This window comes from Haemorhous mexicanus, chromosome 20 (genome assembly GCF_027477595.1).
Source record: "Haemorhous mexicanus isolate bHaeMex1 chromosome 20, bHaeMex1.pri, whole genome shotgun sequence".
Lineage (NCBI taxonomy): Eukaryota > Metazoa > Chordata > Aves > Passeriformes > Fringillidae > Haemorhous > Haemorhous mexicanus.
The window spans coordinates 5,489,811-5,516,244 of NC_082360.1; the positions used below are offsets into that span (position 1 = coordinate 5,489,811).

General features: G+C 55.6%; 2 protein-coding genes and 1 long non-coding RNA gene across 6 annotated transcripts in view; 1 reads left to right on the plus strand and 2 right to left on the minus strand.

Annotated features, from left to right (window-relative positions):
• Nucleotides 1-769: 769 nt before the first annotated feature.
• GRIN2C (glutamate ionotropic receptor NMDA type subunit 2C) lies at nt 770-15,884 on the plus strand. The gene is given in 14 exon segments (XM_059864601.1): nt 770-836; nt 839-1,388; nt 5,487-5,910; nt 7,439-8,040; nt 8,556-8,670; nt 9,227-9,438; nt 9,551-9,719; nt 10,046-10,199; nt 11,512-11,637; nt 11,723-11,952; nt 12,161-12,321; nt 12,891-13,078; nt 13,611-13,843; nt 14,240-15,884. Coding segments are annotated over 14 exon segments (4,641 nt in total). The 3' UTR covers nt 15,650-15,884.
• LOC132336773 (uncharacterized) lies at nt 8,866-13,626 on the minus strand. Its single transcript, XR_009488947.1, has 3 exons — nt 13,225-13,626; nt 10,031-10,246; nt 8,866-9,656 (listed from the first exon to the last, which is right to left on the minus strand). It is a non-coding gene; the product is annotated as an uncharacterized LOC132336773 (long non-coding RNA).
• A 3,398-nt stretch (nt 15,885-19,282) lies between the features above and the next one.
• The window catches only part of TMEM104 (transmembrane protein 104), a 43,300-nt gene continuing 36,148 nt past the window's right edge, over nt 19,283-26,434 (minus strand). For all 4 annotated transcript variants that reach the window (XM_059864605.1, XM_059864604.1, XM_059864603.1 and 1 more), the window contains exon 10: nt 19,283-22,808. In XM_059864605.1, coding sequence (XP_059720588.1) covers nt 22,039-22,808 — 770 coding nt within the window. In that variant the 3' untranslated portion in view covers nt 19,283-22,038. The remainder of the gene's footprint in view (nt 22,809-26,434) is intronic.

Consider the following 26,434-nt stretch of genomic DNA (forward strand, 5'->3'; position numbering starts at 1 on the left):
ATGCTGTTGCAGGTGGCTGCAGTGCCAGCCTGGGTGGCAGATACCCAACACCCAACACATTTGGGTGGCCCTGTCCCTGAGCCAGGCATCTGTCCCTGGGGAAGGCAGAAGGGCAGTGCCTGGGCACGGGCACTGCTGGCACCCGGCTCTGTTGGAGAGGGCAAGTGCACTCGGGGTGATGCCCAGGGTTTTGGTGGCTCTGAGCCGGGACATGGGGAGATTTGAGAGAATCTGCCTCCCACAGTGAGGTCTGAGATGAGCTCTAACTCCTGCCAGGTCCTGCCAGAGCCATAGTCCATCTGCCTGCAGCCACCGGCTCATTTTGGGGCAGAGTGGGCACCATACAGGGACAAGGGAGCCCCAGCAGGGCCCTGCCTGTCTCCCCCCTTCCTTCACTGTGTCTCTCCCCTTTTCTACCCCCCCGCCCCATCCAGTCCCCCAGTCTGGCTTGCTCTAAACCAGTGCTGCGGGATCAGCTGATGCTTTAATACTGGCGACAGCTGGAGGATGCTGCTGCCTGCGGGGGCTTTGCTCAGTGCCACCCCCCTCCCTGTGACCGATGGGGACCCTGAGGCTGTCCTGCACCGGCTGGGGGGCACCATGGTGGGCAGCTGGCCACTCTCCACCAGTTCAATCAACAAAGGGATGGAAGATATTGGCGGGAGGGAATGACTCCAACCGCATTCCTCTAGCCCTCACCGGGGCTAGGGACGGGCACTGCCCAGAGAGGGAGTCTGTGCCATTTTACCATGGGTTTTCCCTCCTGGAGATGGAGGAGAGGGGCGAAGGAAAAGAGGCGGTCTTGCCCCCTTCTCTCTCCGGCACCGGGGCCGGTCCGGTGCCAGGAGAGGCGGGCCGGTTTCTGGAGGGAGGGCTGCCTATCCCCCGTTCCCCCCCTTCCACCGGGGCTGGCGGCCAGCCCCGAAGTTGCGGCGAGGCGGGAGGACACACGTCCTGTCCTTCTACCGCCCCCGGGCTCCCCCCAGCCTCCATCCCCGCATCCCTCCCCCGCGCTCCTCCCGACCGTCCCGCCCGGGCAGCCCCGCCGGTCCCGGGGCGGGGGGAGATGGCTGCCAGGGCTCGGAGGTCGCCGAGACACCTGCTGCCGCCGGGCCCCCCCCCGTGCACACCCGCTCCGCTCCCGCTCCCTCCTTCCCCCGCTCCCGTCCCTGCCTCCAGCCGCCGCTGCAGAGCCGCCGCCGCCGCCGCCGCCAAGGACGAGCCGGGACCGACGGCGGCCGCCGGAGCCCCCCGCCAGCCGCGGCGGGGGCCGACCCTGCCCCGGGGGGCTGCCCCGCAGGAGGAGAAGCTTTGGAAGAGCCGAGCCCCCGGTGGGACGAGCCCCGCCGGAGCCGCGGGGCATGTAGGCACCGAGCAGCGGCGGTCCCGTAAGTACCGGGCGGGCTGGGGGCATCCGGGGTTCGACGGGCTCCGCTGCCACCCCGCCACCGCCTCCAGCAACTTTTAGGGATGAAGCGGTTGTTTTTTTTTCTGGTGTGGGGGTTTTCCCTGTCCGTCTTCCCCTACCTCAGCTTCCCCCCGCATCCCCAGAGCTCCTGCTCCCAATCCCGGGCACGGGACAGAAATGAGCCTTAATCCTGGGCGCTGTTCTGGGGGGTTTTGTGGGGAGTGGGTGGCAGGAAAAATTGAGGAGACCTCCCTGGGTGCCACCAGCCCTGTGTCCCCCGCCGCCACCTTGCGTAACCCAGCGGCAGGCAGGACACTTGGCGTTTATTTTTGGTTAATCCATATTCGACCTTTTTAAGCTGCGTTTCGGTGTGTGCGTGTGGGGCCCTGACCATCGCCCCGGCCCGCAGCCCCCGGCCCGCAACTGTTGCTGTCAGAGGTGCGGGCGAGGAAGGGGAGGGTGATGAGGAAGAGGAGGGTGATGCCGGGTGGCGACAGATGAAGGTTGAAAGGAGACGGTGCTTGCCGAGGGCTGCCAGTGTTTCTCTGTCCCGAGTCATCCCCCCTGCATGGGGACAGGGATGGTGATGAGTTGTCTTTGAGGAGGTTTTGCTGCTTTCTCCCCTTCTGAGGGGCTTCAACGAGATCTCCTTGCTCCACAGGGATGTTCCCACCGGGGCAATCAGAAGCCCTGGCACATCCTGGTGCCCTCCTCTGTGCCCCTCTCCTCCCCACATGGCTCCTGCTGGGTTTGGCTTTGCTCTGTCCTTCCCATCCATCAGCAGCAGTTCCCCATCCCCTGGCGCAGGCTGCATTTTCCCTCTGATTTCAGGCTCAGACACTTTTTTTGGGGACATAAGGTTTCTCTTTCCTGAACAATATTTGCAGTTTGGAATTTTTTTTTTCCCATTCTGGAGGTCAAAATATCTGCATGAGCTCTCCCTCTCCTGGAGCAGGGAAAGGAGTGAGGGCAAAAAAAGGGGGTTTAAAATGAGGGGCAAACTTTCCCTGTTGCATTAAAATGGCATTTCAGGGTCTGGTGAGAGGTAAGGGTTCTATTGGTGTCTTTAGCATAATGTTTCTGTGAATTGAGTGCACCAGGGGAAGTTGTGCCTAGGAAGGTGGTTAACCTGCTCAAAACTACCCCAAAGCAACAAAAAACAAGTGCCAAAGACACCAAGCTGCTTTGTGATGTCCTCTGGTCCTTGGGGAGGCAGCCAGGAGGTGGCATTGCCTTGCCCAGGCTCCTGGCCATGGCCACCTTCCTCCTGACCCTGACTGGCCACTGGCCCTTCACCCGGATGGAAAACCTCCCTTTTGGGAAAGTCTTCTCCCAAGGGACCAATTCTGCACTGTTTCCTACAAGGGGTTGGAAAATTTGGATTTTCTTTGAAGTTGGCAGGGGCTTTGCTGCGTTATGCTGAGCCCAAGAGCAGCCCCAGCTCTGGCAGTAGCTCTGGAATGGGATGAGTTTCTCCTCAGCCTCTACCACTTTCCTGCAATCTGTCATCCCCCCCAAAAAGCCCCAAAATTCTCCTGTACCACTCTAGCTCAGTAGGAGAAACAGTGGGCTGGAAACGCATGGTGTTAGCTGGGCTGGAGGAGCTGGCTGCCCTTTGCCTCCCAAATTCGGCCATTTTGGAGCAGCCCCATTTCCAACCTGCACATGCAGCCCTTGCCAGCCATAGGCTCTGTGGCCTTAAACCCCTCCATTCTCTTCCATGTCCACCAAAGGCTGTGGTGAGCCAGGCTGACTCTGTATGGAGGCACCAGGTTCCTGGGAAGGATGGGAATTCATTGCCCTGGTTGTCTCAGCACTGGCTGAATGGTGGGATGAGCCCATGCCCACCTCCCCTCTGCTGCTGCCATTGCATTTCAGCTGTGAGGGATGGAGATAATTTCCACCTGCGGCTTGGTCCATGGGAAACCAGATTGCTCAGCCCTGTCCCCAGTCACAGCCAGGAGCAGGGGGTGGCAGGGCTTGGCATTGCAAGGGATGACCACTGGTCTGTGCCTGGATTACTCGGTACTGGAAGAGGCTCCCAAGCTTAGGCAAGAGCCGAGTTGAGGAAGAGGAGGATAAGGTCCTGGAGTAGGTGAGGCGCCAGGGCTGGCACAAGCAAACCCAATCAATCACCACAAGGGCCCAGAGTATATTTAAACGTCCTTGAGGAGGGCTCAGACGGGCAGTGCTGCTGGCAGGGCAGTTCTGTTTGTTTTGGGTGGCGTGTTGCTCCCCTTCCTCTCTGCTCGGGTAGCTGATGCCGGATTCCCGATGAATTATTTATCACAGGACTAAAAATACTTGGGAATTCACAGTGAGGAGCAGGCAGTGCAGGCTGCCCTGCCACTGAGCTGGCCGTGCCAGAGCATGGGACGCTGCCAGCATGGCATGACTCACCTGCTGCCCTCACTGGCCAAGGGGCCCTGGCTGCGGCCGTCGGTGTGGCATTGTGGCTCCTGCAGCTCCACCAGCTGTGATGTGGAGTGGGGTGGGAGATGCAGTCAAGTAGAGTGAACCCCCTGGGTGGTGGTGGGTGCTGGGGGTGGATGATTCCCTGATGAAACTCAGCTGGTTGAGAGAGCTGCTGCCCGGCGAGCATCAGTGCCTGGACAAGTGCCCAACACTTCCTGGTAGCCATGGGGTACAGGAGGGAAATGCGTAGTTTGTGTTCCCTAGAGGCAGTAGCCCCAGTGCTCAAATCTGTACCGAGCAGCTCTTGCAGGGTGCCCAGCTCAGCAGCTGTTTGGTTTATATCCTGCATTTTCAGTCCAACATGCTGGCAACGTTTTTGCAGTGTGCTGAAGGGGTCTCCGTCACTGCGGCATGGAGGAGTGTTGGGGTGCAGGTCACTAGGGCAGCCCAGATCCCAAAACCAGCCAAGACTCAGTGAGAGGAGCATCTGGCTGTGCTGGAGACACATTAAGCAACAGCAGCTTTTAATTGCAAGTGACGTTTCTTAGCACCAGCTGGCACCTTGCTGCATGAAGCAACACTGGTGTGTGGCTGGTGCCACTGTGGAGGGCTGCTTGTCCCCCTCCCTGCTGCCCTGCTTGGCATGAGGGTGACTGCCCTGGGGGAAATGGGGCTCAGACGGGCTTGGATACCCCTGGCCACAGGTTGGTTTTGCTGGTGGTCCCCGACTGGTGAACTCCAGCACAGGGGTGCTTCTGTGGGCAGGCATGTGTCCCACTTCAGGGGACTGTCACCTCAACTGCTGCAGCATGAGCACCCACTGGCAGTGGGGAACTGGTGATCTGGCAGGGAGGATGTGCCTGAACAGTCCCTGTGAGCCTGGATTTGGGCTGTAGTGAGCACAGACACAGTGTGAAGGGTGTCCCATCGGGGTGGGCACTGCCAGCAGGGGACACACACGGGGGGTAAAGAGGAGAAGAAGGAAAGCTGAAGGATGCTGTGGAAAACTTGGTGGAAAAACTTGGAGATATGAAGCCAGATAGCTGCATTGGTTGGGATTTTGTGGCAGAGAAGGGGCTGAAGTAGGGTGGTGGGCAGGAGACAGGCAGTGGGACAGGCAGGGGACCAGCTACTTCAGTGACTGTGATTTGCAAAACCTCAACAAGCAGGGTGCAGAGCTGAACCATCCCTCAAGGGCAAAGCCTCTGAATATTGAAGGTGGCTGGCTGCTGCAGAGAGAGGCATCAAAGAGCTCCCAGCCCCTCCTGGCAACCCTTGCATCTGACTCTGTCCCTGGCTGAAGGGATGATATGGACCTGTGTAGCAGTGGTGGCTTTTGGATGGGGTGGGAGGGCAGTGGGAGGGAGATGGTGATGGCGAGATGAGGACAGGGTGGTGGTGAGAAGCAGGGACTGGCTGTGAAGGGTTAGTGGTTGATAAGACTGGAGACAAGTGACACAGCACTGAGGTGTACAGTGGGTGGTGAGTACAACCCTGTGCTCATTCCTTCACCACATCCAGCATCCAAAGGATGAGGGTCCCCTCGTTCCCTGGGGTCAACCCTCAAAGGTGATGCCCCAGGGCAGTGGGAAGGGCGGGGGTGAGTGGGGCTGGGGGTGCTGGTGTGCAGCTGGTTGCGAGGGCCTGTGTCCTGTGCTGGCAGGGACACGCTGGTGGACATGGGCAGAGCCCCGGCGCACGCTCTGCTACTGTCGATGGTGCTGGGCTGCTCGGCTGCCTTCACGGACATCCTGCTGCCAGGCCCTGAGGAGCCCGTGGTCAACGTGGCCGTGGTGTTTGGGGGCACGTCCTACCCCCTGCACATCCGCTCCCGCCTGAGCCCCCAGAGCTTCCTGGACATGCCCCTGGAGATCCACCCCATCACTGTTGTCGTCAACAACACCAACCCCAGCACCCTCCTCACCCAGATCTGCGACATCCTTGCTGGCCACAAGATCCACGGCATCGTCTTTGAAGACAATGTGGGCACGGAGGCCGTGGCCCAGATCCTTGACTTCATCTCCTCCCAGACCCAGGTCCCCATCATCAGCATCAGCGGCGGGTCTGCAGTGGTCCTGACCCCAAAGGTGAAGTACTCACTTACTGTTTCCAGGGGGCATGAGAGAAATGAGGAACTGTTGGAGTGGGGTAGGTAAGGGATGTGGAATGGTGGAGGGCAGAGGAACTTCTGGACTGCAGCCTTTGTGATCAGGGGCAGGAATGGTGAATCAGTGGCTGTGGCAGTGTGACTCACTGGGGTGGTGGGACATGGTGGGGACTTCAAGAAGGGGCCCTGTTAATGGGATGTGGGAGAGGACATTAATGCCCAGTGGAAGGACCTTCCCTGGTGTGCTGCTTCCTGTGCCCACCACGGGACGCTGGGTTGGTGGCACTGCAGCTACTGGGGCAGTGGCAGGGTTATCACAACCTTATCTTCCCCCCGCCATGCTGGGGCTGGATCCAGCCCTGGAATGGCTGCGTGGGCAGCATGAAGAAGAAGCCTTGCTCAGCTGTGGTGGTGATCTCAGGTGCACCGTGGCTGACACAGGATTTCTGTCTTCTCTGCTCCTCACTGGCATCAGACACTGTCAGTTACTGTCCCCTGCCTGCTGGGAACTGCTGGTGGCAGGGAGAGCTGGAGTCAGGCTGGAGGGTCCTGGGCTTGGAGATTTGGTCTATCTCCTCAACCCGCCTGACCTGAGTGCTGGAGGGGTTTCAGTGCTTGCTCTTTCCTGTGGCTGGAGGTCCTGCCCTTCTTCAGGGAACAGATTTTGTGCTTTTCTTGCATAGTGGTTTGGGGTACAATCCCCCTGGATTGCACCCCCACAACCCTGCCTATATTCACTGGTGCTCATGGAGCACCTTGAGCACATTGTGGGTGGGTGGCAGTGGGTGTGATGGGCTCTGGTCGGTGCAGTGGACTCAGGTGGGTGTAGAGGGCTCAGATGGAGCCCGGAGCAGTGGAAAAATATCCATGGCTTTGCTGTCAGGGTGATTTTCTGCAGCTTTCTTCAGGAGTTGCGTATTTCGGGGTCAGTGGAGGGATCTGTCTCCTCCTCCCTGTCTGGGATTCTCTGGGGCTCACCCCAGACTACTTCTCTGGAGGTGGGGAGGGTCTGGGTGGCAAAATCTGCTGCCTGCACGTGACCTTTGGCAACTGCCATTCGCTGAATCATTTAAGACAGAATCAGACCAATTAAGGTTTGCTAATGAGAGGCCAGATGGCCAGGGAGGTGGAGCAGGAGGGAAGGAGCCACACAGGCTCTGGCTGCAGGTAGTGAGATGGAGCAGGGATGGGATTTATGCTCCTGGCAGAACTCTCACCCACCTCCTTCTCCTGATTTAAGGAGAAACTGATGATCTCCTTTGGAGGATGGAGAAATTTTTGGTCAATATGCTAAGAAATGGATGTGAGGCTGCAGGAGTTGACCCTTTGCATGGGGTGAAGTTCTTTGGAGGAGCATTAGTGTGGTTTTGGGTGTCTCCAGCCCACGGACCGCACCGGTTCATGGCAATCTTGAACTTTTCATGATGGCAAATTCAAGGAGGCTTGCATGGGTGCATGAGACCTGGATCATGATGCCAGAGCAGCCCCTGATCCCTCTCCTCTCTCAGGAGCCCAGATCAGCTTTCCTGCAGTTGGGTGTCTCCATCGAGCAGCAAATCCAGGTGATCTTCAAGGTGCTGGAGGAATACGACTGGGGCTCCTTTGCTGTCATCACCAGCCTCTACCCAGGCTATAACATCTTCCTGGATGTCATCCGCTCCTTCACGGATGCCAGCTACTTTGGCTGGGAGCTGCAAGAGGTGCTCACCTTCGAGATGAGCCAGGAGCAGAGCAGCTCCAGGACGCAGCGGCTCTTGCGCCAGATTGATGCCCAGGTCCTCATTGTTTACTGCTCCCGAGAGGAGGCTGAGTATCTCTTCTCCATGGCAGAACAAGTTGGGCTAGTGGGGCCAGGATACATCTGGATTGTGCCCAGCATGACAGTAGGCAACATGGAGGTGCCGCCCTCCTCTTTCCCAGTTGGCCTCATCAGCGTGGTGACGGAGAGCTGGAAGCTGAGCCTGCGGCAGAAGGTGCGGGATGGCGTGGCCATCATTGCCATGGGGGCAGCCAGCTTCTTCCGTGCCCATGGCTACCTCCCAGAGGTGGGGCGGGGCTGCTGGACCCCCACCAGGGCGACTGCCACCGCCACCAACACAAGCTTCTACCGGTGAGGACTGGGGACCCCCTGGGGTGGGTGTAAAATGGGAGGAGTGGGGAAAAGGTGAGGGAAAGGGCAGGGGAGGAGGGGGATGGAGCTGGTGAGCAGCAAGGATGATGCTCACTGAGGGCTACAGCTGGTAGTCCATGCCTCTTGGCTGCGATTCTCCTGGAACATCTCCCCAGAGATCTCCCACCATCTCCCTTGCCTTTTCCCGTGTTTCTTGGCAACTCAGGACCCCTGGGGGTCTCAGAAAGGCTATCACAGCTCTGTGGCACCTCAGGGCTGCTTTAGCAGTCTGTGCATCCTCAGCCCTGCAGTGAGCCATCATCCCCGGTGCCTCCTTGCTAGAAGAGCTTTCTCCAGCTCCCCTCTGCCCCTTGCATGGGGATTAAAGCTGGTCCCCAGCTCTCAGCCCCACATGTGTCCATGGGACCTGTGGCAGCCTGGGTGAAGGTGGAGGAGGAGGGCTGTACAGCGCAGGGCTGCACAGCCAAGGGCTTACAGACTCTGTGTCCCACCAGGCACCTTCTCAATGTGACATGGGAGCACAGGGACTTCTCCTTCAATGAAGGTGGCTACCTGGTCAAGCCCACCATGGTGGTGATCACGCTCAACCAGCACCGGCTCTGGGAGATGGTAGGACCCCCAGGCCCCCTGAAATGGGCACACTGTGGGGTGGCTGGGCATGGTGAGCCTGAGGCCATGCACAGGCTGGGGTTCCACCCTGGGGTGGGTTGTACCATGCAAAACCCTAAAGTAGCATGGCTAGCCCCAAAAGTACCAATGGTGCAATGGTGGGGGTTTGCAGCAATGATGAGCACCAAAGCCCTGGCAGGAGTTGGCAGTTTTTCCTTGCAATTTGGCTGATATGTTCAAAAAAAGTCAGAAATGCAGATTCCCACTTCTGGAGAACAGCAGCTTGACACCTAGATCTGAAACAAGATGCATGGAGGGGTTTTTTGTAGTTTGAAAGTATTTTGGGTAAAGTTTGGCCAGGTCTGTGCTCACCCGAGTGTGAAGCTTGGGGCTCAGGAGGAAACACCCCACCCTGGGTCCATGAGTGTGTGGGGTAAGGGATGCTGAGATGGGGCTCACAAGGAATAAGCCCCAAGGGTGGGAGGATGGATATGGGATCATGCGGGACCTCCAGAGCCCCTAACTGGGGTGACCATGCGCTCTCCCTTGGGGGCAGGTGGGCAAATGGGATAAAGGCATCATCCACATGAAGTACCCGGTGTGGCCCCGCTACGGCTCCTTCATGCAGCCCGTGGTCGATAACCGCCACCTGACAGTGGCCACCCTGGAGGAGAGACCCTTCGTCATCGTGGAGAACACAGACCCCAGCACGGGGGTCTGCGTGCGCAACACCGTGCCCTGCCGCAAGCAGACCAACTCCTCCCAGAGGTGAGCAGGGACATGGAGCTTGGCAAGACTGGCCACCGCTCCCTTGGCACGTGTCCAGGGTGCTCAGAGCATCTCTGTTTGGTCCAACCCATCTTTACTGGTGTGTTTCCAGTGGTGATGGCCTTGTGGATCCTTACACGAAGCTGTGCTGCAAAGGTTTCTGCATCGACATCCTGAAGAAGCTGGCCAAGGCAGTGAAGTTCTCCTACGACCTCTACCTGGTGACAAATGGCAAACACGGCAAGATCGTCCGTGGGGTCTGGAACGGCATGATTGGTGAGGTAGGGACGAGCATGGCTCAGACCCCGCTTCGACGCTCCCTGGAGGGCACCACTCACCCCTGACCTGGGGCTTTCCTGGTGGAGGTGGGATTTGTGGTGGGACTGTGGGCAGGGAACAGCTTGGCATGAGCTCCTCCCTGGAGGAGTCATCAGATGAACACTTACAACCTGTGTCTGTGCCCCTGATCACTTAGGAAGATAAATTTTTTTTTAAAGGCAGAAATAAAGGCTGGAAATGCTGGAGATGAGGAAATGCCTGGGGAAAGTGGTCTGGGTCCCCCTGCTTGTCCCTCTGCCCATCCCAAGCTCACCTGCCCCTTTTCCAGGTGTACTACAAGCGTGCAGACATGGCCATCGGCTCCCTCACCATCAATGAGGAGCGGTCCGAGATTGTGGATTTCTCCGTGCCCTTTGTGGAGACGGGCATCAGCGTCATGGTGGCCCGGAGCAATGGCACCGTGTCCCCCTCCGCTTTCCTGGGTGAGCCCTGTGTCCCTCTGTCTTTCTGCAGGCTCATCCCATGCTTCCTACAAATGCAAATTGGAAATATTGTTCAGTTTTAACAACTTTCAAGAAAAAAAAGCCTAAGTCATAAGGGAAGGAGATTGTGTTGTCGGCTTTGGGGCTTCTTTCTTCCCTGCCTGAATAATCCTTTTATTATGGAGATGGAGGCTGGAGACTAAGGCTGGGCTCAGTGGTTTTCTCCTCTTCATTTTTTGTGTGGAGGAGGGAGGATGGGGACGTGGGAGGATTTGCCAGCTTGGGGCTCTGGTTTGGGGACCCATCTCTGCCACCATCACCAGAGCCAGTGGTTAAGCCAAGTGTAGGAAACCACCAGTGCTAAAAGTTTTATTTAATGACTTTTACACCAGCAAAGCTGCAGCCTAGAAAGGGGAGGATGGGCCAATGTCGTCAGGAAATTCAGCTTAGGCAGGGCTCTCTGCACTTGGCAAGGGCACAGCAGCAATGTCCCAGCTCAGCTGGCACTGGGTTCTTGTGTGGGGAGGGTGCAGGAGGGTGCTAGGGATGCCATGGAAGCTGGGACCATCAGCCTGGGCACATCCTCCTCATCCTGTCCCCCCCACACCATGAAGCCCAGACTCCCACGGAAGCAGGGTCCCCTTCACCAGCCCCAGGTTCAGACGGAGCATCCTGCCTTGGTTTGGAAGGGTTGGGGTCTGCGGTCCCCATGCCCCTGTGTCTCCTGCCTCTGCGCTAGTGAGCCATATCCCCATCAGGGGAGGCCTCTCCTCCCTGACAGCAAAGGACGCTCTGATAAATGGGCCTCGGCTGCTGCACGTTGACAGCTCGGATGCATCCCCAGTGCTCCTGCTGCTCCATCCCAGATCATCTTGGGCAGGCAGGGGCTCATTGCCTGTCACCACTCACGGGGGGCTCTCCCCAGGGCTGAGCAGGGCTGGGGGCTGCTTCTGTGCCTGATGCAGGCAGAGTCCTGTGGCCAGAACCATCATGGGGGACAACCTGAGATTCCATGGGAAACCCTCCTGCAGTGACCCTGGAGATGGGTAGCATTTTGTAAAGATCTCCCTGTTGGTGAGAACCTGCTTTGGTCTAGGCAGGGAAGCATGGCTGCATCCCCTAGCTGTGTAGCAACCCCCTTCCCTCCTGATTTCCTGTAGAGCTGCTTGGCCATGGTGCTGCCAACCTCCAACTTCTCTCCAAGGAGGGGCAGTGTTTAGGATGAGCCCCATCCATCCAGGAGGGCTCCTGGCAGTCCTCAGAGGACCAGGGGATGTCCTTGGAGGCTCACAAAGTTCTACTTGCTTTGCAGAGCCTTATAGCCCAGCCGTGTGGGTCATGATGTTTGTCATGTGCCTCACTGTGGTGGCCATCACTGTCTTCGTGTTCGAGTATTTCAGCCCCGTTGGCTACAACCAGAACCTCACCAGCGGCAAGAGTGAGTTGGGAAGGTGGGAGCTGGAAGGGGGGGACATGTCCCTGGCTGGGCTGACAAATCTCCCCTCTGATCCCTGTCTCTGCAGGGCCGGGAGGTCCCTCCTTCACCATTGGCAAGTCCGTGTGGTTGCTGTGGGCTCTGGTCTTCAACAACTCAGTCCCCATCGAGAACCCCAAGGGCACCACCAGCAAGATCATGGTGCTCATCTGGGCCTTCTTCGCTGTCATCTTCCTCGCCAGCTACACGGCCAACCTGGCTGCCTTCATGATCCAGGAGCAGTACATTGACACTGTGTCAGGGCTGAGTGACAGGAAGGTGATCATTGGGGTGGGAACCCTAAAAAATCCCTTAAAAAAACCCTTTTTGAAGTTACTGGCAGTGATGTATGTGGAGCTACACATCACTGCCAGTTGGCTGGGCATGAGTGCATGAGTAGAGGGCTGGCTGCGGGGAGGGGACATGCTGGGGACAAGGAAAGACATGGGCACTGTGTGATGCCACCCCGTGGGGCTCCCCATTGCAGTTTCAGAGGCCACAGGAGCAGTATCCACCCTTCCGCTTTGGCACTGTCCCCAACGGCAGCACCGAGAGGAACATCCGCAGCAACTACCCCGACATGCACACCCACATGGTGAAGTACAACCAGCGCTCTGTGGAGGACGCCCTCACCAGCCTCAAAACGGGGTATGGCTCCCTGAGATGGCATATGGCCCCCCCAGATGGGGTATGGCTCTCAGAGCTCCTCCAAATGACCCCCATACATAGCAAATATGGCCCCCCCAAATAACTATGGCTCCCTGGAATAGGGTACAGGACTTCCCAGATGGAGAAGGGACTTCTCAACTGGGGTACAGCCCCCCTGAAGTTGGCTGTGAGCCCCCCAGGCTGGGTACAGTTCTCCCAGACAGGGTATGGCTCTGTGCGTCTTCCCTGGATGAAGTTCAGGACCCCAAATATGGCACAACCTACTGCAGATGGGGTACAGCTTTATATACTTCCCTCGAAAGGGATGCAGCTCACTCCAGATGGGGCATGGCTCCCCCAAGCAGTAAAACTCCCCCCAAGACTGGGGTCTTCCCCTCCAAGTGTGGTTACAGAACTCCAGGATGGGTCAGGGACCCCAAGAGAACATAGAACCCCCTCCAAATAGGTTACAGCTTTCTCCAAGGGATAGAGCTCCCCAAATAGGCACAGCCCTCCCCCACTAATGGGCTTTCAGACCCCCCTCACCCTTCCTTCTGTTGGTGGGGCAGGAAGCTGGATGCCTTCATCTACGACGCGGCAGTGCTCAACTACATGGCGGGCAAGGATGAGGGCTGCAAGCTGGTGACCATCGGCAGTGGGAAAGTATTTGCCACCACGGGCTACGGCATTGCCCTGCAGAAGGACTCGCGCTGGAAGAGGGCCATTGACCTGGCCCTGCTCCAGTTCCTGGGAGATGGTGGGTGATTGAGTGAGCTCCTCCTCAGCCCTGACCCCATCCTGCCCCCACTCCTGCCCTGCAGATTAACCCAGGGAACAGAGCTTTGGTCCTCAAACCCTCTGCAGCCTTCACAGCTGACATCCTCATGGCAGGATGGCACTCACTTCATGTGAATCCGTCACTTAGCCAGCTCCTTTCAGGGGATATGAAATCCTCTGGATGTTGTGCGTGTCATTCCCTCTGGGGTTGTAAAATCCTGGCTGTGCACTTGAGGGTCCTGAGGAGAAGCCTGGGTAGAGGAGAGTAAGCATGGCTGGCTGGCGCATGGGTGGGTAACAGAGTCGGGAGAGGACCCCCCTGGAGAAGGACAAGTGACTCATGGGATGCTCAGGCCAATGCAGCAGCAACATTAGGTGATTCCAGCTCCAGAAGGTCAGGGGTCTCTTTATTCTCCTCCACCCACAGTAGGGTGGAAAGGGGCAGGGATGTGCTTGGGAAGATGATTCCCATGGGTGCATTTTCAACCCCTGCACTGTTATGCATGTCCCAGGTGAGACCCAGAAGCTGGAGACAGTTTGGCTGTCAGGGATCTGCCAGAATGAGAAGAATGAGGTGATGAGCAGCAAGCTGGACATTGACAACATGGCTGGGGTTTTCTACATGCTGCTGGTGGCCATGGGGCTGAGCCTGCTGGTCTTCGCTTGGGAGCACCTCGTCTACTGGAAGCTGCGTCATTCCGTCCCCAAATCCCACAAGCTTGACTTCCTCCTGGCCATCAGCAGGGTGAGGGATGCTGACAAGGGCTTTTGAGGGGCCCAAATGTCTTCACACAGTGTCACAGAGATGGACACGGCTTGGTGGGCATTGTCCTTTGACCTGCATGGGAAGGACTGGAGATGTTCTTGTTGATATGAGATCTTGGTGAGAAAAGCCAGGTTTGGGGAAAAGGCTCAGTCCTGGGAATGACCCCACATCCTTATCAGCAACCCTGGGTAAAGGGGTGATAGAGGATAGTGTCACCCACGTTGACAAGTCCTGGGGATCCTGGGGAGGGGGCATCAGTGCTCTGAAGCTACCTCAGACTCAGTAGCATGAATTCAGCTCAGCAGGGTGGGCTCAGGGGGGCAGGACCCCACTGATCTTGCTATTGATGGGGGGGGTCCCCATTTCTCCCCACAGGGCATCTACAGCTGCTTCAATGGGGTGCAGACCCTGTCGAGCCCCGGCCGGGCACCCACACCCGATGTCACTGCCAGCTCAGCCCAGGTCAATGTGCTGAAAATGCTGCAGGCGGCCAAAGAGATGGTGACAACGGCCAGCGTGGGCGGCTCACTGGAGCAGGCCACCCGCACCATTGAGGACTGGAGCAACCACAGCGAGCGCCTCCAGACCACCTTCTCCCTGAGGACACCCCAGCTCGTGGTGCAGAACAGCACCGGCGCACACCGGGGGCCGCCCTCCGGCCCGCACGCCGCCGAGAGGCTGGGGAGAGCCTACGCTCCCAAGGGTGCTCCCCTGGGGCTGCCGCTGCCCCAGCCCATCCCCGTGGAATCCCATCTGCACGGGGAGGAGAATTGGAGAGAGGAAAACGAGCATCCCCACCTGCTACACCCCCTGAAGTTTCGGGGTGGCTGTGTAGGGGATGAAGCTCTCACAGGTTTACCCCACCTCCTGGTGAAGACTTCCCCAGGAGGGGATTATGGGGAGCAGATGCTGGTGGGGAACCATGTCGGGGCTCCCCTCCCGCCCCCCACATCCCCCAGGGACCTCCCACCACCGGACATCTACAGGGAGCACAAGCGGCCGTCGGGACGGCCGGACAGGCTGCAAAACAACCCCTTGCTCCAGAGGGACGGGGCACACGGGGGCTCAGGGACTCTGCCCCGGCTGCTCTCGGCAGCGGAGAAGAAGCGGGAGGTGGGCAGCGCCTTTCTGCCTCCATCCTGCTCTCGCGGAGCCTTCCCGAAAGTCACCAGGACTTCCAGAGCAAGGGGCGAGCTGGCGCGGCCGGAGGCGGCGGGGATGGAGCGGGAGAAGCTGAGCCGGCGGGCGAGCTCGGCCAGGGCGCCCGGGGAGCGCGGCGAGAAGCGGCGTCCCGCGGGGCTGCGGCGCTGCGGGGCCCCCCGCCCGGCCGCCCGCGCCGACGTGCCCGACCTCTTCCCCGAAGCCGAGGCCGGCTACGGCTGCGGCTCCCGCTGCCCGCAGGCCGCTGGCCGGCTGCCACCGAGGTCGCCCGTGACAAGGCTGCCGTCCTACCGGGAGGCTTGCCGGCAAAACCCTGGCGCCACCTTCACCGTGCCGGCGTGCGCTCCCCACGCCTGCATGAACTCCTACGCCAACCTGCCCCTCTACGCCAGACACCTCTCGCGGGGGTCCGCACCGTCCCGGGAGCACCCCGGGGTGCACCCCTGTGCCCGGGGATCCGGGCGCTGGGACAGCGCCTGCAGAGACTGTGGGAGGCGCGGGGAGCTGGCTGTGCTGCGGGCGGTGGGGGCGGAGAGGAGGGACCCACCGGTGGCCCGCGGGGTAGCGAGTCCTTGCGCCGGCGGGTCCTGGCGGCGGGTCTCCAGCCTGGAGTCGGAGGTGTGACGGGGGGACAGGGGGGTGTCCGCACCCCTCTGCCTGCCCTTTGCCCGGGTGTCCCCATGGGCCAGCCAGCGGCTCCTGGCCGGGCTCCGGCCTCCCGGGGTCCTGCATCGCCGGCAGCGGGATGCTCCAAGCGGCTCGGCGGGTCCCGGTGCGCTCTTTTCGTCGTCACGTTTTGGTTTCATTCGAAGGACTCGAAACGCCATGTCCAGGTCATTAAAAAGATATTTTCAGCTGCCTGGGGACCCTTCTTCCATCCTCCGGGGCTGCCCTTGGCATCATGGATTCCCATGAATATTCGTTGTCCTGTGCATCCCCTCCCCGTCCATGTCCCGTTACTGTCGAGCCGCGGCACAGAACTCGTCCACCGGCAAGGGAAAGATGGAAAAGAAAAATGGCAGCTGCTCCAAGGGTTTAATTAGGAGCCGTCAGCCTGTGCAGAGGCTGGAGCCAGATCAGGCTTTGGGGTGCCGGGCACTGATAGCCCTGATAGCCAGGCTCGGGTCAGTGAGTGATGCTGTCACGGCTGCAGACGGCAGCCTGGCAGGGATCTCCAGATTGGCACGGCAGCCCCGGGAAGGTGTGCTGTGGGGAATGAGAAAGGGAAAAATTCCTCCCACCTTCCCAGGCTGATGGAGCCATAAATCAGATGTGATAGATGAGCCGGGTTTAATTCTTCTCTTCATGTACACCAGACACAGTCCTTTCCCTGCCGGGCTGGGGCACGACCAGAGGCGGCCGTGACTCACAGGAGCTTCAGGCAGGGGAGAGGGTCTTTGGGAAATGGAAATTGAGGATCCGGGGCCCCGGCCTAAAGCCAGGGCTTTGCCAGGCTGTTCCAGCCCCATCCCAAAGCAGCACCACCAGGACTACACAGCTGCCCATGACTGGCTGGCAGGCTGTCCCAGGGTCCCAGGCCAACCCTCAGCCCCTCTTCCCAGCTTTGGCATTGCCTTCCTCCATAAAATGTCTCCCCAGGAAGCTGCTCTAAAGCTTTTCTCTTCTCTCTTTTCTTTCTTTTTTTCTCTTTTCTTTTCTTTTCTTTTCTTTTCTTTTCTTTTCTTTTCTTTTCTTTTCTTTTCTTTTCTTTTCTTTTCTTTTCTTTTTTCTTTTCTTTTCTTTCTCTTTCTCTTTTCCTTCTTCTTCTTCTTTTTTTCTTTTCCTGTCTATTAAAACGCAGTTGTTGGGGGTTGCTGGCAGCCACTGACTAGCTGGGGCCAGTAACAGTGAGGGGACAATGGCTGGGACTGCTCCAGGATACCCAGCCCTGCCTCAGGGATGGTTGCAGAACCCTGAGGAGATCCAGAAGGGCCCGGCCACGCGTGGTCCAGGCTCAAAAGCATTGGTAATATCTGTCTGTCCATCCATCTGTCCATCAATGCATCCACCCATCTGTCTGGGGTTAAATCCAGCCAATTCCCCCAGCCTGGCTGCCATCACACACTGGTGCTGGCACTTTAAGTCCTTTTACTTATTTATCATTGCAATTGTCTCTTAATGGCTTTGGCAGCCCCCCCAAGCCTCCTGGCGAGGGTGGGAGACGCTGATGTATAAATAAAAGCCATAAATTAATAAATCCCATTGAAGAGGAGGGTATTCATCCAGGCTGCCACAGGTGATGGCACCCATTCACCCGGGGCAGCTCTTCCCAGCCAAGTGCCCCAGATGCCCCCTGGAGTGACAGGCTGATCCCCAGGAAGCTACAGTGTGGCCTTGGGAACCTTCCCTCAAATTGTGGCTCTCTGGCTCGAGGAAGCTATCATACACAGCTGCAGTCAAACCTGAGCTGAGGTTGGGGCTGTGACAGCAAAGGGGAGCAGAAAACAAAAAAAAAAGTAGCAAAAATCCCCAACCCACGTTTTAAATTAATTAATTATGTCCCTAGTGACTCAGCAGAGGCCAAATGGAGCTGCTTCATGTTTTATGGAAGGGCTTTGCTGCAGGAGACTGAGGACAGCAAGGGACAGGGCAAATGGGGTGCAGAGGGTGCTCCCAGGGGAGGTGGCCCCAGGGCTGGGTGTCAGCCCTGGTGTAAGGCCAGGGCTATTCTGGGTGCTCCATGTGAATGTCCAGGTCCCTGGCCACCATGGTGGCATTTGCATAATCATCTTTACATGCCAATTGGGATGGAAAAACAGAGTTTTTCTCCCATTTCTGTGCCAGGTGCTGGGCACTGGGGGGAAAGGAGGTGTTTGGGGCATGACCAGTCCAGTGCAGGTGAGACCTGTGACCTTCAAGGACCAAGGAAGGACCAAGCTGCTCCTGCAGAATTTCCCTGCTCATAGGTACATCAGGGACAAACCTTCAGGGAAGCAGCAGTCTGGAAGCACCCTCTGGCTAGGCTTTCCAAAGAGGGGCTGGGTAATTTAGTGTTTAACAGACGTTGAGAAATATTATTTCTTTTTGGTGAAATTGTCTAATCAATCACTTTTTAATTCAGCCTGCTCTGGCACCCATTGTACCCTGGGAGGCTGTGGGCTGCTATGCAGAGAGAAATAAGGCTGGATCACTGCTGGGTACCCACCTCTGGGGCTCAGCCCCACTGATGGGGGCAGGCACTGTCCTCCTAAACCCACCTCCTGCCTCTGCCAGCTCTGACATCTCCATAGCAGGTCCTATTTTCCCTGCCCCATTGCTCAGCATCGTAAGACCCATCCTAATGATGAGAGGGGAAACAAATCAGGCCAACACAGGTCAGCCACTGGGAAGAGGTTCCAATGGCAAGGACATACTGGTGCTGCTGGGGGGAGATGGTGACTCCGGTTAAGGCAGAGGAAACTGGTTAAATCATAAACCAGGACACATATGGGGCCAAGAAGGTGCTGGGGACAGCTGCCATGCCTGTGCCCAAGGATGCCTGAGGGAGCAGCAGGTGCAGCCACCTCCGGGTTCCTGCCTCCTGCCAAGGCAAAGCCCTGGCACAAAACCTTCCCCAGCTGAGACACTGCAGCAGGTGCCCTTCCCTGACCCACTGACAGCTCCTGGGCTGCCCAAATCCATCCAGGGGAAAGGCTGGTGAGCACTTTCCTGAAACTTTCAAACAGCTGAATCCCCTCAAGGACATGTGGCTCCTTGACGGTGGTGAAGCTTTGCCTAAAGCCTCTTCTCAGGTTCAAAGTTTTTCTTTCCCTGGTCATTGCTGTGCCAAGTGCTGCAATAGACTGAATTCCTCTCCAATGCCAGTTTGGCCTCAGATTTACAGCCGAAGCCCCAAAATCCACTGCTGCTTGTGAGGTCCTTCGAGAGAATCACAGTAGAAAGTGTTTATTTCCATCATAAAAATCTGCTTTAATATTTTAACATAAATCAAGCTGCACTTTATGGTGATAATAAATTTGCTGGCAGAAACTGCCTTTGCAGCCTGAGGCAGCGGAGCAATTCAATTTGTTTGGCTTTAAGTGTAAGAAGCCGTAATTGAGAAGGGGGAAGTACAGATGTTTTAATTGAGTTTGCAGCTAGCACCCAGAGTTGCAGTAGGCTAATAGAGAAGAGGTGAGGGTCTCCATTACCCTCTCCACTTGCCATTTCTCCTTGGCCTGCAGCCCCATCTGTCATAGCCATCCCCTCCAGGAACAGCTGCTCCGTGCCTAAGCATGAGGAAGAAAGGGATGGAAAAAGAAGTCAGACTAAACCAGATGTATAATGTGCATTTTATTGGTTTTAATCCCATTTTTTAAAAACTAATTACAGTCAGGACAAAGCATCACATGTGAATCTGCAATAATGAATTGTTACTGCTGATAATGGCCAAATAAAAATAGACTTATTCGTGATGAGTGAGAGGAGAGAGCTTATGCCCTGCACCATGGGGTCACCCAGTGTCCCCTCAGCCAGTGCTGGCTGCACTGAACCATTCCCTTCTTTCTTTTTCCAGTAATTTTTAAGGCATTGATATGTCATGTTTTATATGAAAAATGTACTCTGCTGTAGAGTTTTTTTCTGTTAATCACCCCAATTCCTCGGATATATTTGTTTTGCTGCTGTGCAAGGACAGCAGGTGTCTGGGAATTCATGGTTATTTATTTGAGAAGCACACATGCTCCCTGGGGAGCACAGTAAGGTACCATGGCAAAGGCTGGGGCTGGAACACAAGTGCTCAGCATCCCATTCCATCCAATACCTGGATCAAAGCAGCCCTTGCAGGTGCAGCCCCTCAGAAGTCACTGTCACACATTGTTGAGGGGGAGAGGGGGACACACAGGCCAGGGAAGAGAAGGCACATCTTTAAATGTAAGAGATGGCAGGAAAGTGGGTGCCAGGCTGGGCTCCCTCCTTCCTGAGAAGGGAAGGGAGGGTGAAAGGAGATGAAGTAACAGAACAGCTCTGTTTCCTGGCTGCAATGAAATCTGAAGGCAAGAAACTGAAATGGGCATGTGGAGGGCAAGAGCTGAGGCAAGGGCCTTGCAACACATGGGCAGCTCAGAGCAGACAGCTCTCAGCCCCTCCACGAAACCTCATCTGCACACTCATGCAGAGGAACAGCCCCCTCAGCCTCTCCAGCTTCCAAAGGCTCATTTCATCAGCATTCAATTCTCCCTCCAGCTCTGCCTAGCTCCCAGCTGCCACACAGGTGGCTCCCAGCTCAGCTGCCCCACAAATCTCACCTCCAAACTGCTTCCTAAACAAGACACCAGCACCAGATACTTCTAAAATACCTTCTTAATCTGGTACTGAAAACACCACATCAGCTTTCCAGGAGCACTTGGGGATGTTTAAACTCACTAGCAGGGGCTGCAAATGCCTGTTTAGGATCAAGCTAGAGAGAAGATGAACAGTCTCTCCAGATTCTCCCCAGGCAGCTCAGCAAGGGCACAGTGGAGGTGCTCAGGCTTGAGAGGTGCAGGGTTTTGCTTTAAAAGCTATGAAGTAGTTTTATACAGCTCCAGGTACTTGCATATTCCCCCAGGAGGAGCACTTCAGGTCATATGGAAACCAGAAAGTCCTACTTGAAAACAGAGCTTGATTAAAAAGAGCTGCAGTTCAAAGCTTGCTTTAGTGAGAGATGACATTTAATACTGCAGCAAGTGCCGAGGGCAGGAGGATCTGATGTGCACCTGGCTCTGAACCTGCTTTGATAACAGGGGGTTTAAAACAGTTCAGGCGAAAACTTTTGAAGTTCTTCCTTCTGTCAGGAAACCCTGTATGATCTGTGCCCCAGGGCTTCTGAACACGGGACCTGGTGACAAAGTGGGGTCTTACAGTGACCACAGTCATCCTAAAAGCAGAGCCTCACCTAGAGCTGCCTAAGGCAGGAGCAGCCCAGTTCTGAAAGAAGCAGAGCAGGAGCAGCCTCAAGCCTACCTTAACCCTGTGCCAAAAGATCAGATGGGGTCAAGCCCAGTTCCAGAAGGGTTTCAGGTTTTGCTCCCTTGTTTTGGAAGCTCCGCTGCTGCAGACAGGGCTGAGCCAGGGCACAGCCGCTTCCTCCTGGCACCAGCCCATTCCCCTGAGTTAACACCCACCTTGTTTCAAGGCTAATTACCCAACGCGGGAGCCGGGAACGCATCAGTGTGCACAGCCGAAGCCTCTCACGTGTCAGAACTGGGTAATTAGCACCTCCCCAGCCCACACCGATCCCGATATCAGCCCCGGGCAAAGCTGAGAAAGGGAGAAGGGCTCTGCCAGTGGAAAGCTCGCAGTCGCGTGCTGGTACTGAGGGAAACAAGGCTGATTTCCCTTCCAGTAGGAAGAACTGTATCCCTGCATGCAGAGGGCCATTGCTCTGCCCAACTGAGCTGTCACAGCACAGGAGAACAGGATGGAAATGCAAATGTAAACTCCCAGGCTGGAGAAATCCAGCTTCAAGCAAAAGATCCCCTATTCCAGGCAATGTGCACAAACATGATAATGCTTCTAGAAAAAGAAAATGTAACAGCACATAATTATTTCCTTCTGAATTAGGTATATTTCCACCCTTATGTTTTCCTTTAGCTGGCACAGGAGGTTGGTCTGAAGGAGTCTCAGCAGAAAGAAGAGACTCAGTTATCCCAAGCTCCTGCTGGATTCTGCACAGCACGTTCCTGCCTTTGGGAGAAGGGACATTTATTGATGCAGCCAAGGCTCTCTCCTGTGTGCCGAGACCTGCAGCACACAGAGAACCACAGACAGACAGACAGAGAATGTGCTGCTCTGACAGAGCCAAAGGCAGGAATGCTGGACACTGGTTAACGGTGCAGGCTGCGAAGGGCTCAGCCCCAGGGCTTTGTCCGAGAACCAGAACTGTAACAAGGCTGAGTCCACTCCACCCACACCCAAAGTGGAGTGAAGAAAGTCTGTGTCCCCAAGCCAACGGCCTGGAAACTTCCCTTCATACTGCCTCTCCCCCTCACTGCACAGCTCCAGAGGGGGAGCTGAAATGCTGGAGTCGCTGGAGCTCCAGAGGGAGTGTGCTGCTACCCTCCTGAGAGCTTTGACTCACTCAGGACAATGTTTGCAGTCACAAATATGAAGCAAGAGAAACCCCAAATGAGCACGAACACAATCCAGAAGCTGTGCCGGAAAGGAGAGAGGTGCTTGTTCACCGTCCCGCTGCCGAAGACCAGCTGAGTGTCCTTCCGACTGCAGTAGGCGAGGAAAGCTGGGATGAGATACTGGATCCCATTCCCAGCATAGGCTCCTGTGATCCCCACCAAGGACTCCAGATCGTGGGTGCAGAAAGCCACCAGCACTGGGGGAATCAGCGTGATTGCAGGAAAGACAATCCTATCCACCACCCACGGGTAGGTGCCCCCCTCTCTGTGGAAAAGGGTCTTCCAGTTGTTGCGCAGGGTCACTGCAATGATGGGGAAGTTGGTGCTGATGGTGAAGACTGGGAAGAGGCCCAGGAAGTACCGAATGAAGGCCACGCTGATGATCTCACAGTTGGTGAAGTTGAGCGTGTACATGTCCATGAGGGTGTCATTACGGAAGCAGTAAATGGCAGTGAAGGACAGGAGGCTGTAGAATGCCAGGATCAAGATGTAATCGAGCAGCACAAGCTTGTTGACGTGCTTCTTCTGGGAGATGGGGGTGATGAGAGATGGCAGGGAGTGCTGGCACATGAAGGAATAGACGCACACCCCAAACAGATTGCGAATGCCCGACAGCTGGGCCATGGACGGGTGACCTTCAGCTTGGCCTCTGCTGATGCGGATGAGGGCCAGAATAATCATGAGGATGAAAGCTGGAGAGAGAGAGAGAAGGTCTCAGGTCAAGCCCAGGCCCACACTCCTCATGACCTCCTTCCATTGCACTGGTAGTCTTGGCACCGGCTTTCTCCTGCTATGCAAGAGCATCTCCTTATCTCTTTGAGGCACCACCTTATCTGAGGGTGCTACATTAAAGGCAAGGTGCACAGGAATTAATCGTGATTTGCTGTCAATGCCAGTCAGCAGATAAGGGAATGGGCTCAGACATCTCCCTCCAGTCTCCTTCCCACAGGGACTCACCCTTCCACCCTCCCAAGAGCACAGGGCTGTGCTGTGCCCTTCAGAAGCAGAAGACTGACATGGCTAGTGAACCCTAAGCCCTCAAGGGTTTTGTCCATGGATGCTTCTGCTGCACACACACTGGTTAAATACTGTCATTTCAAAAAGGCCTAAAGATGTTTGAGCTCTGGCTCTGACTTGGCTCCAGTCAACCCCAGCAACAGTCCTACACATTTCTAACTGGTGTTTTCAAGAACTCTCCTACATGCACAGAAGCAGCAGCTACTTGCATGGGACAGATTTCCTGTCCCAGGGATCTGTCAAGCATGATAGAGCAAGAACTAGCCAGCCATTTCCTGGGTAGAAGGAACAGGCTGTCTGTAGCTAATCCCAGGGTGGAGAAGCCAGTCTGGAAGGGACTAAAACAGCACTGAAAGACTGCTATTAAAATTCATCATTTCTAGACACAAAGTCTGCTTGTCTACCCTTCACTTATGTCAGGAAAAAGCCTAACAACATTTTACAAAGCTTATTACACATAAAAACATGCCAGGGACAAAATGAATTGAGGAGATTGGGCTAATGCCCTTACTACTCTGAGGGTGCAAATTTGAGCCAGAGCAGTTACTGTGAGACTCTCATTCCTACCATGGCATATAAAAGCAGTAGAAAACTAATTCTGGTGTCACAAAAATTGCATCAGCCTAGGAAAGATGATTGTCAGCTGCTGGAGTTAACAAGTCATGGGGAGAAAAGGACCTGCCTGGCAGGGCAGCAAGCAGTGAGATTTACAGTCTGGTGCTGCAACGGGTGAGCCACTGTGGCTTGCACAGAGCTGTCCTTGTACCAGTCTGAGGCACAGGAACAGAGCCATGAAATTACCAGGTAATGAAAAAATCAACAAAGTGCTGAAACAACTACTAGAGACAACTTTGAATGTCATTAATATAAATCCAGAGGAATTAAACAGAACAGTGCACAGTTGAAGTCCATAGGAGGCTGGCACCAGTGCTAGGAGATGGGCAGGCTCACCATGGGGTGACAAGATCACAGGCTTGCTCTGTGCCCAGTCCTGCTCCCCACAACAGGCGGCTGGAGATGGGAAACCCTGCCAGGGATGGGACTAGGGAAAACAGTCACAGCCCAGTTAGTGAATGCTGCCTCTATTGTGCCCAGAAAGATCAGATTATTCTCACTGAACATTGCCTCCCATACACCCCAGCACTCTCCAAAACCCTCTCTCAGAAATTCACGTTCTCCTGCAGCAAACACCAGCTCCATGCTGAACCCTTCCCAAGCCACATGCTGTATTTCACCCTGTGCTGCCTCAGGAACCCTCTGGCTTCCAGCTGTTTCCCAGTGACAGGGCACGTCTACCAGCCCTCCCCCAGCACGGCACCGACAGCAGCAGATCCATTTCTTCACGATACTGCAAGGCCAGGTTGTTTTGGGAGTGCTAGGTTCTACTTCCTCCCCCAAGGGCAGTCACAGAGAGCTATGGAAGGCAACAGCTCATTGCTCTGGGGCTGTGCAATTCCCCTTGCCTTCACTCAAGCCCAGCAGGTGAGGGGCACTGTGAACAGGGGTACAGTTGTTGTGCCTCCCCCACTGCTCCCTGGAGGGGAGATGCTTGCCAGCCATATCTGCTCAGCAAGAGACCCAGAAGAGCTGTGTTCCAGGTGATGTGACATGGCTGCACTCCCTGGGGTTGCACAGGCTACAAGGAAGAGAAAAGGATGCCCTGAGTAGTAAGACAAAGCAGGCTGGGCAGCTCTGGAAATGTGCTGAGACTATTCCTTTCCTTCCTGCCTGGGCAAGGTGGTCAGGCTTTGCAGGCCCATCCTGAGCTGGTCATCTATCTGGGCTAAGACGTGACTCAGAAGTCTCACACCTCTTCCCCTGCACACTAGACAGTGGATCTCCTCATGCTCTGCTCAACACAGTAATGAGTGATCTATTTCCATCCCCCAAACCCACTCTCACCACTGGCACAAAGCCCCACGTTCTGCATCAGTGACAACAGGACCAGGTCAGGCAAACTTTCAGGCAGGCAGCACCCCATCCTTGAAGCATCTCCCACAGATGTCTCTGCCCTGACACATGCTTTTCTGGCAGGGAACACTGAAGGAGCAGAATTCTTGTGGATTCCCTAAATGATGGATGGTCTTTGGCTTATGTAACTAGAATTTAATATATTTGTTTTTCATTAAATATGCATTTCAGAAATTTATTATAATTACAAGGAGTGAGAATCCAATACTAAGATCCAAACAGTTTTGCTTCCAGCAAGGCAAGCTCTGCTTCTACTGCCTGAGCACTGGTGCTCTGCAGAAGCAAGACCCTTGAGAGGAAACGTGCTGAGTAAACTGGAAACCCCCCTTTCACAATTCTAGCCTCAGAAAGGACAACAAAAGCTCTGCCCCATGGTTGTTTTCTCTCAGTCCCTGAAGCAGAAGAGTTTCTCACTCCTGGAACTGGAAAGCTAAAACACTTGCCTGTCAAATTTATCTCTCTGTCCCTAAGAAGAGGTAAGCAAAAAAATGAAACTCTGAAACCTAGATATGGTTTGGCTGATAAGTCAAAATGAAAAGAAGATGACAGGCTGACAGACAGGCAGCTTTGAGAAGAAAGAGGCAGCACAAGATCCTCAGGCACACACAAAGCTCCCACTCACTTCCCCTACCTGGGCCAGCAGCCTGAAGGCAGGGTCACACAACACTATTTCATGTCACGTACTGTTGTCACATCAGCTGTCCAACAGCATTCCTTCACCACAAGAATCCTGGTGAAGACATGCATTCCTCTCCACACAGAACAGAGGACACAAGCAATGTGTTCCAGGTATGAAACACCTTCAGACCACGATCAACAGCACCCAGAGTCACAAAGCAAGGTTCACAGTGATGGCACCTTGGATTGTTAGATGGTTACATGAAAAATTTGCTTTAAGCCTTGTTTTATATAAATGCTTAAAAAGCAATCAAGGGTTTTGCTTGTCCTGATTTTTCCACAGTGTTAAACACACTCCAAGCCCCCACGCCACAGGCTTGGCAGTCAGCAAGGCACAGAGGCAACCTCTTGTCTCATCTCTTCTAGATGTTCAAGCATCATTTTTAGTGAAGGATCTAAGTGAGACTGAGGAAAAAAAAAAAAAGAGGGGCTACACCATAAAGGAAAATTGTGATGAATCTCAACCAAGCCATCCAACTGTCTCTCCTGCAGACTCTCTTTGCTCCCCTCACTATCTTAGGAACAAATGTTCTCAGATAAAGCAGACCTTGCGGTCAGCTACTGCTCCTCTCCTGCTTGACTCAGGAGATGTTGATTCAGAGACAGGGCAGTTCTGCTCTGGTTTTTGCAGGTGAAGTAAGGATGAATATGG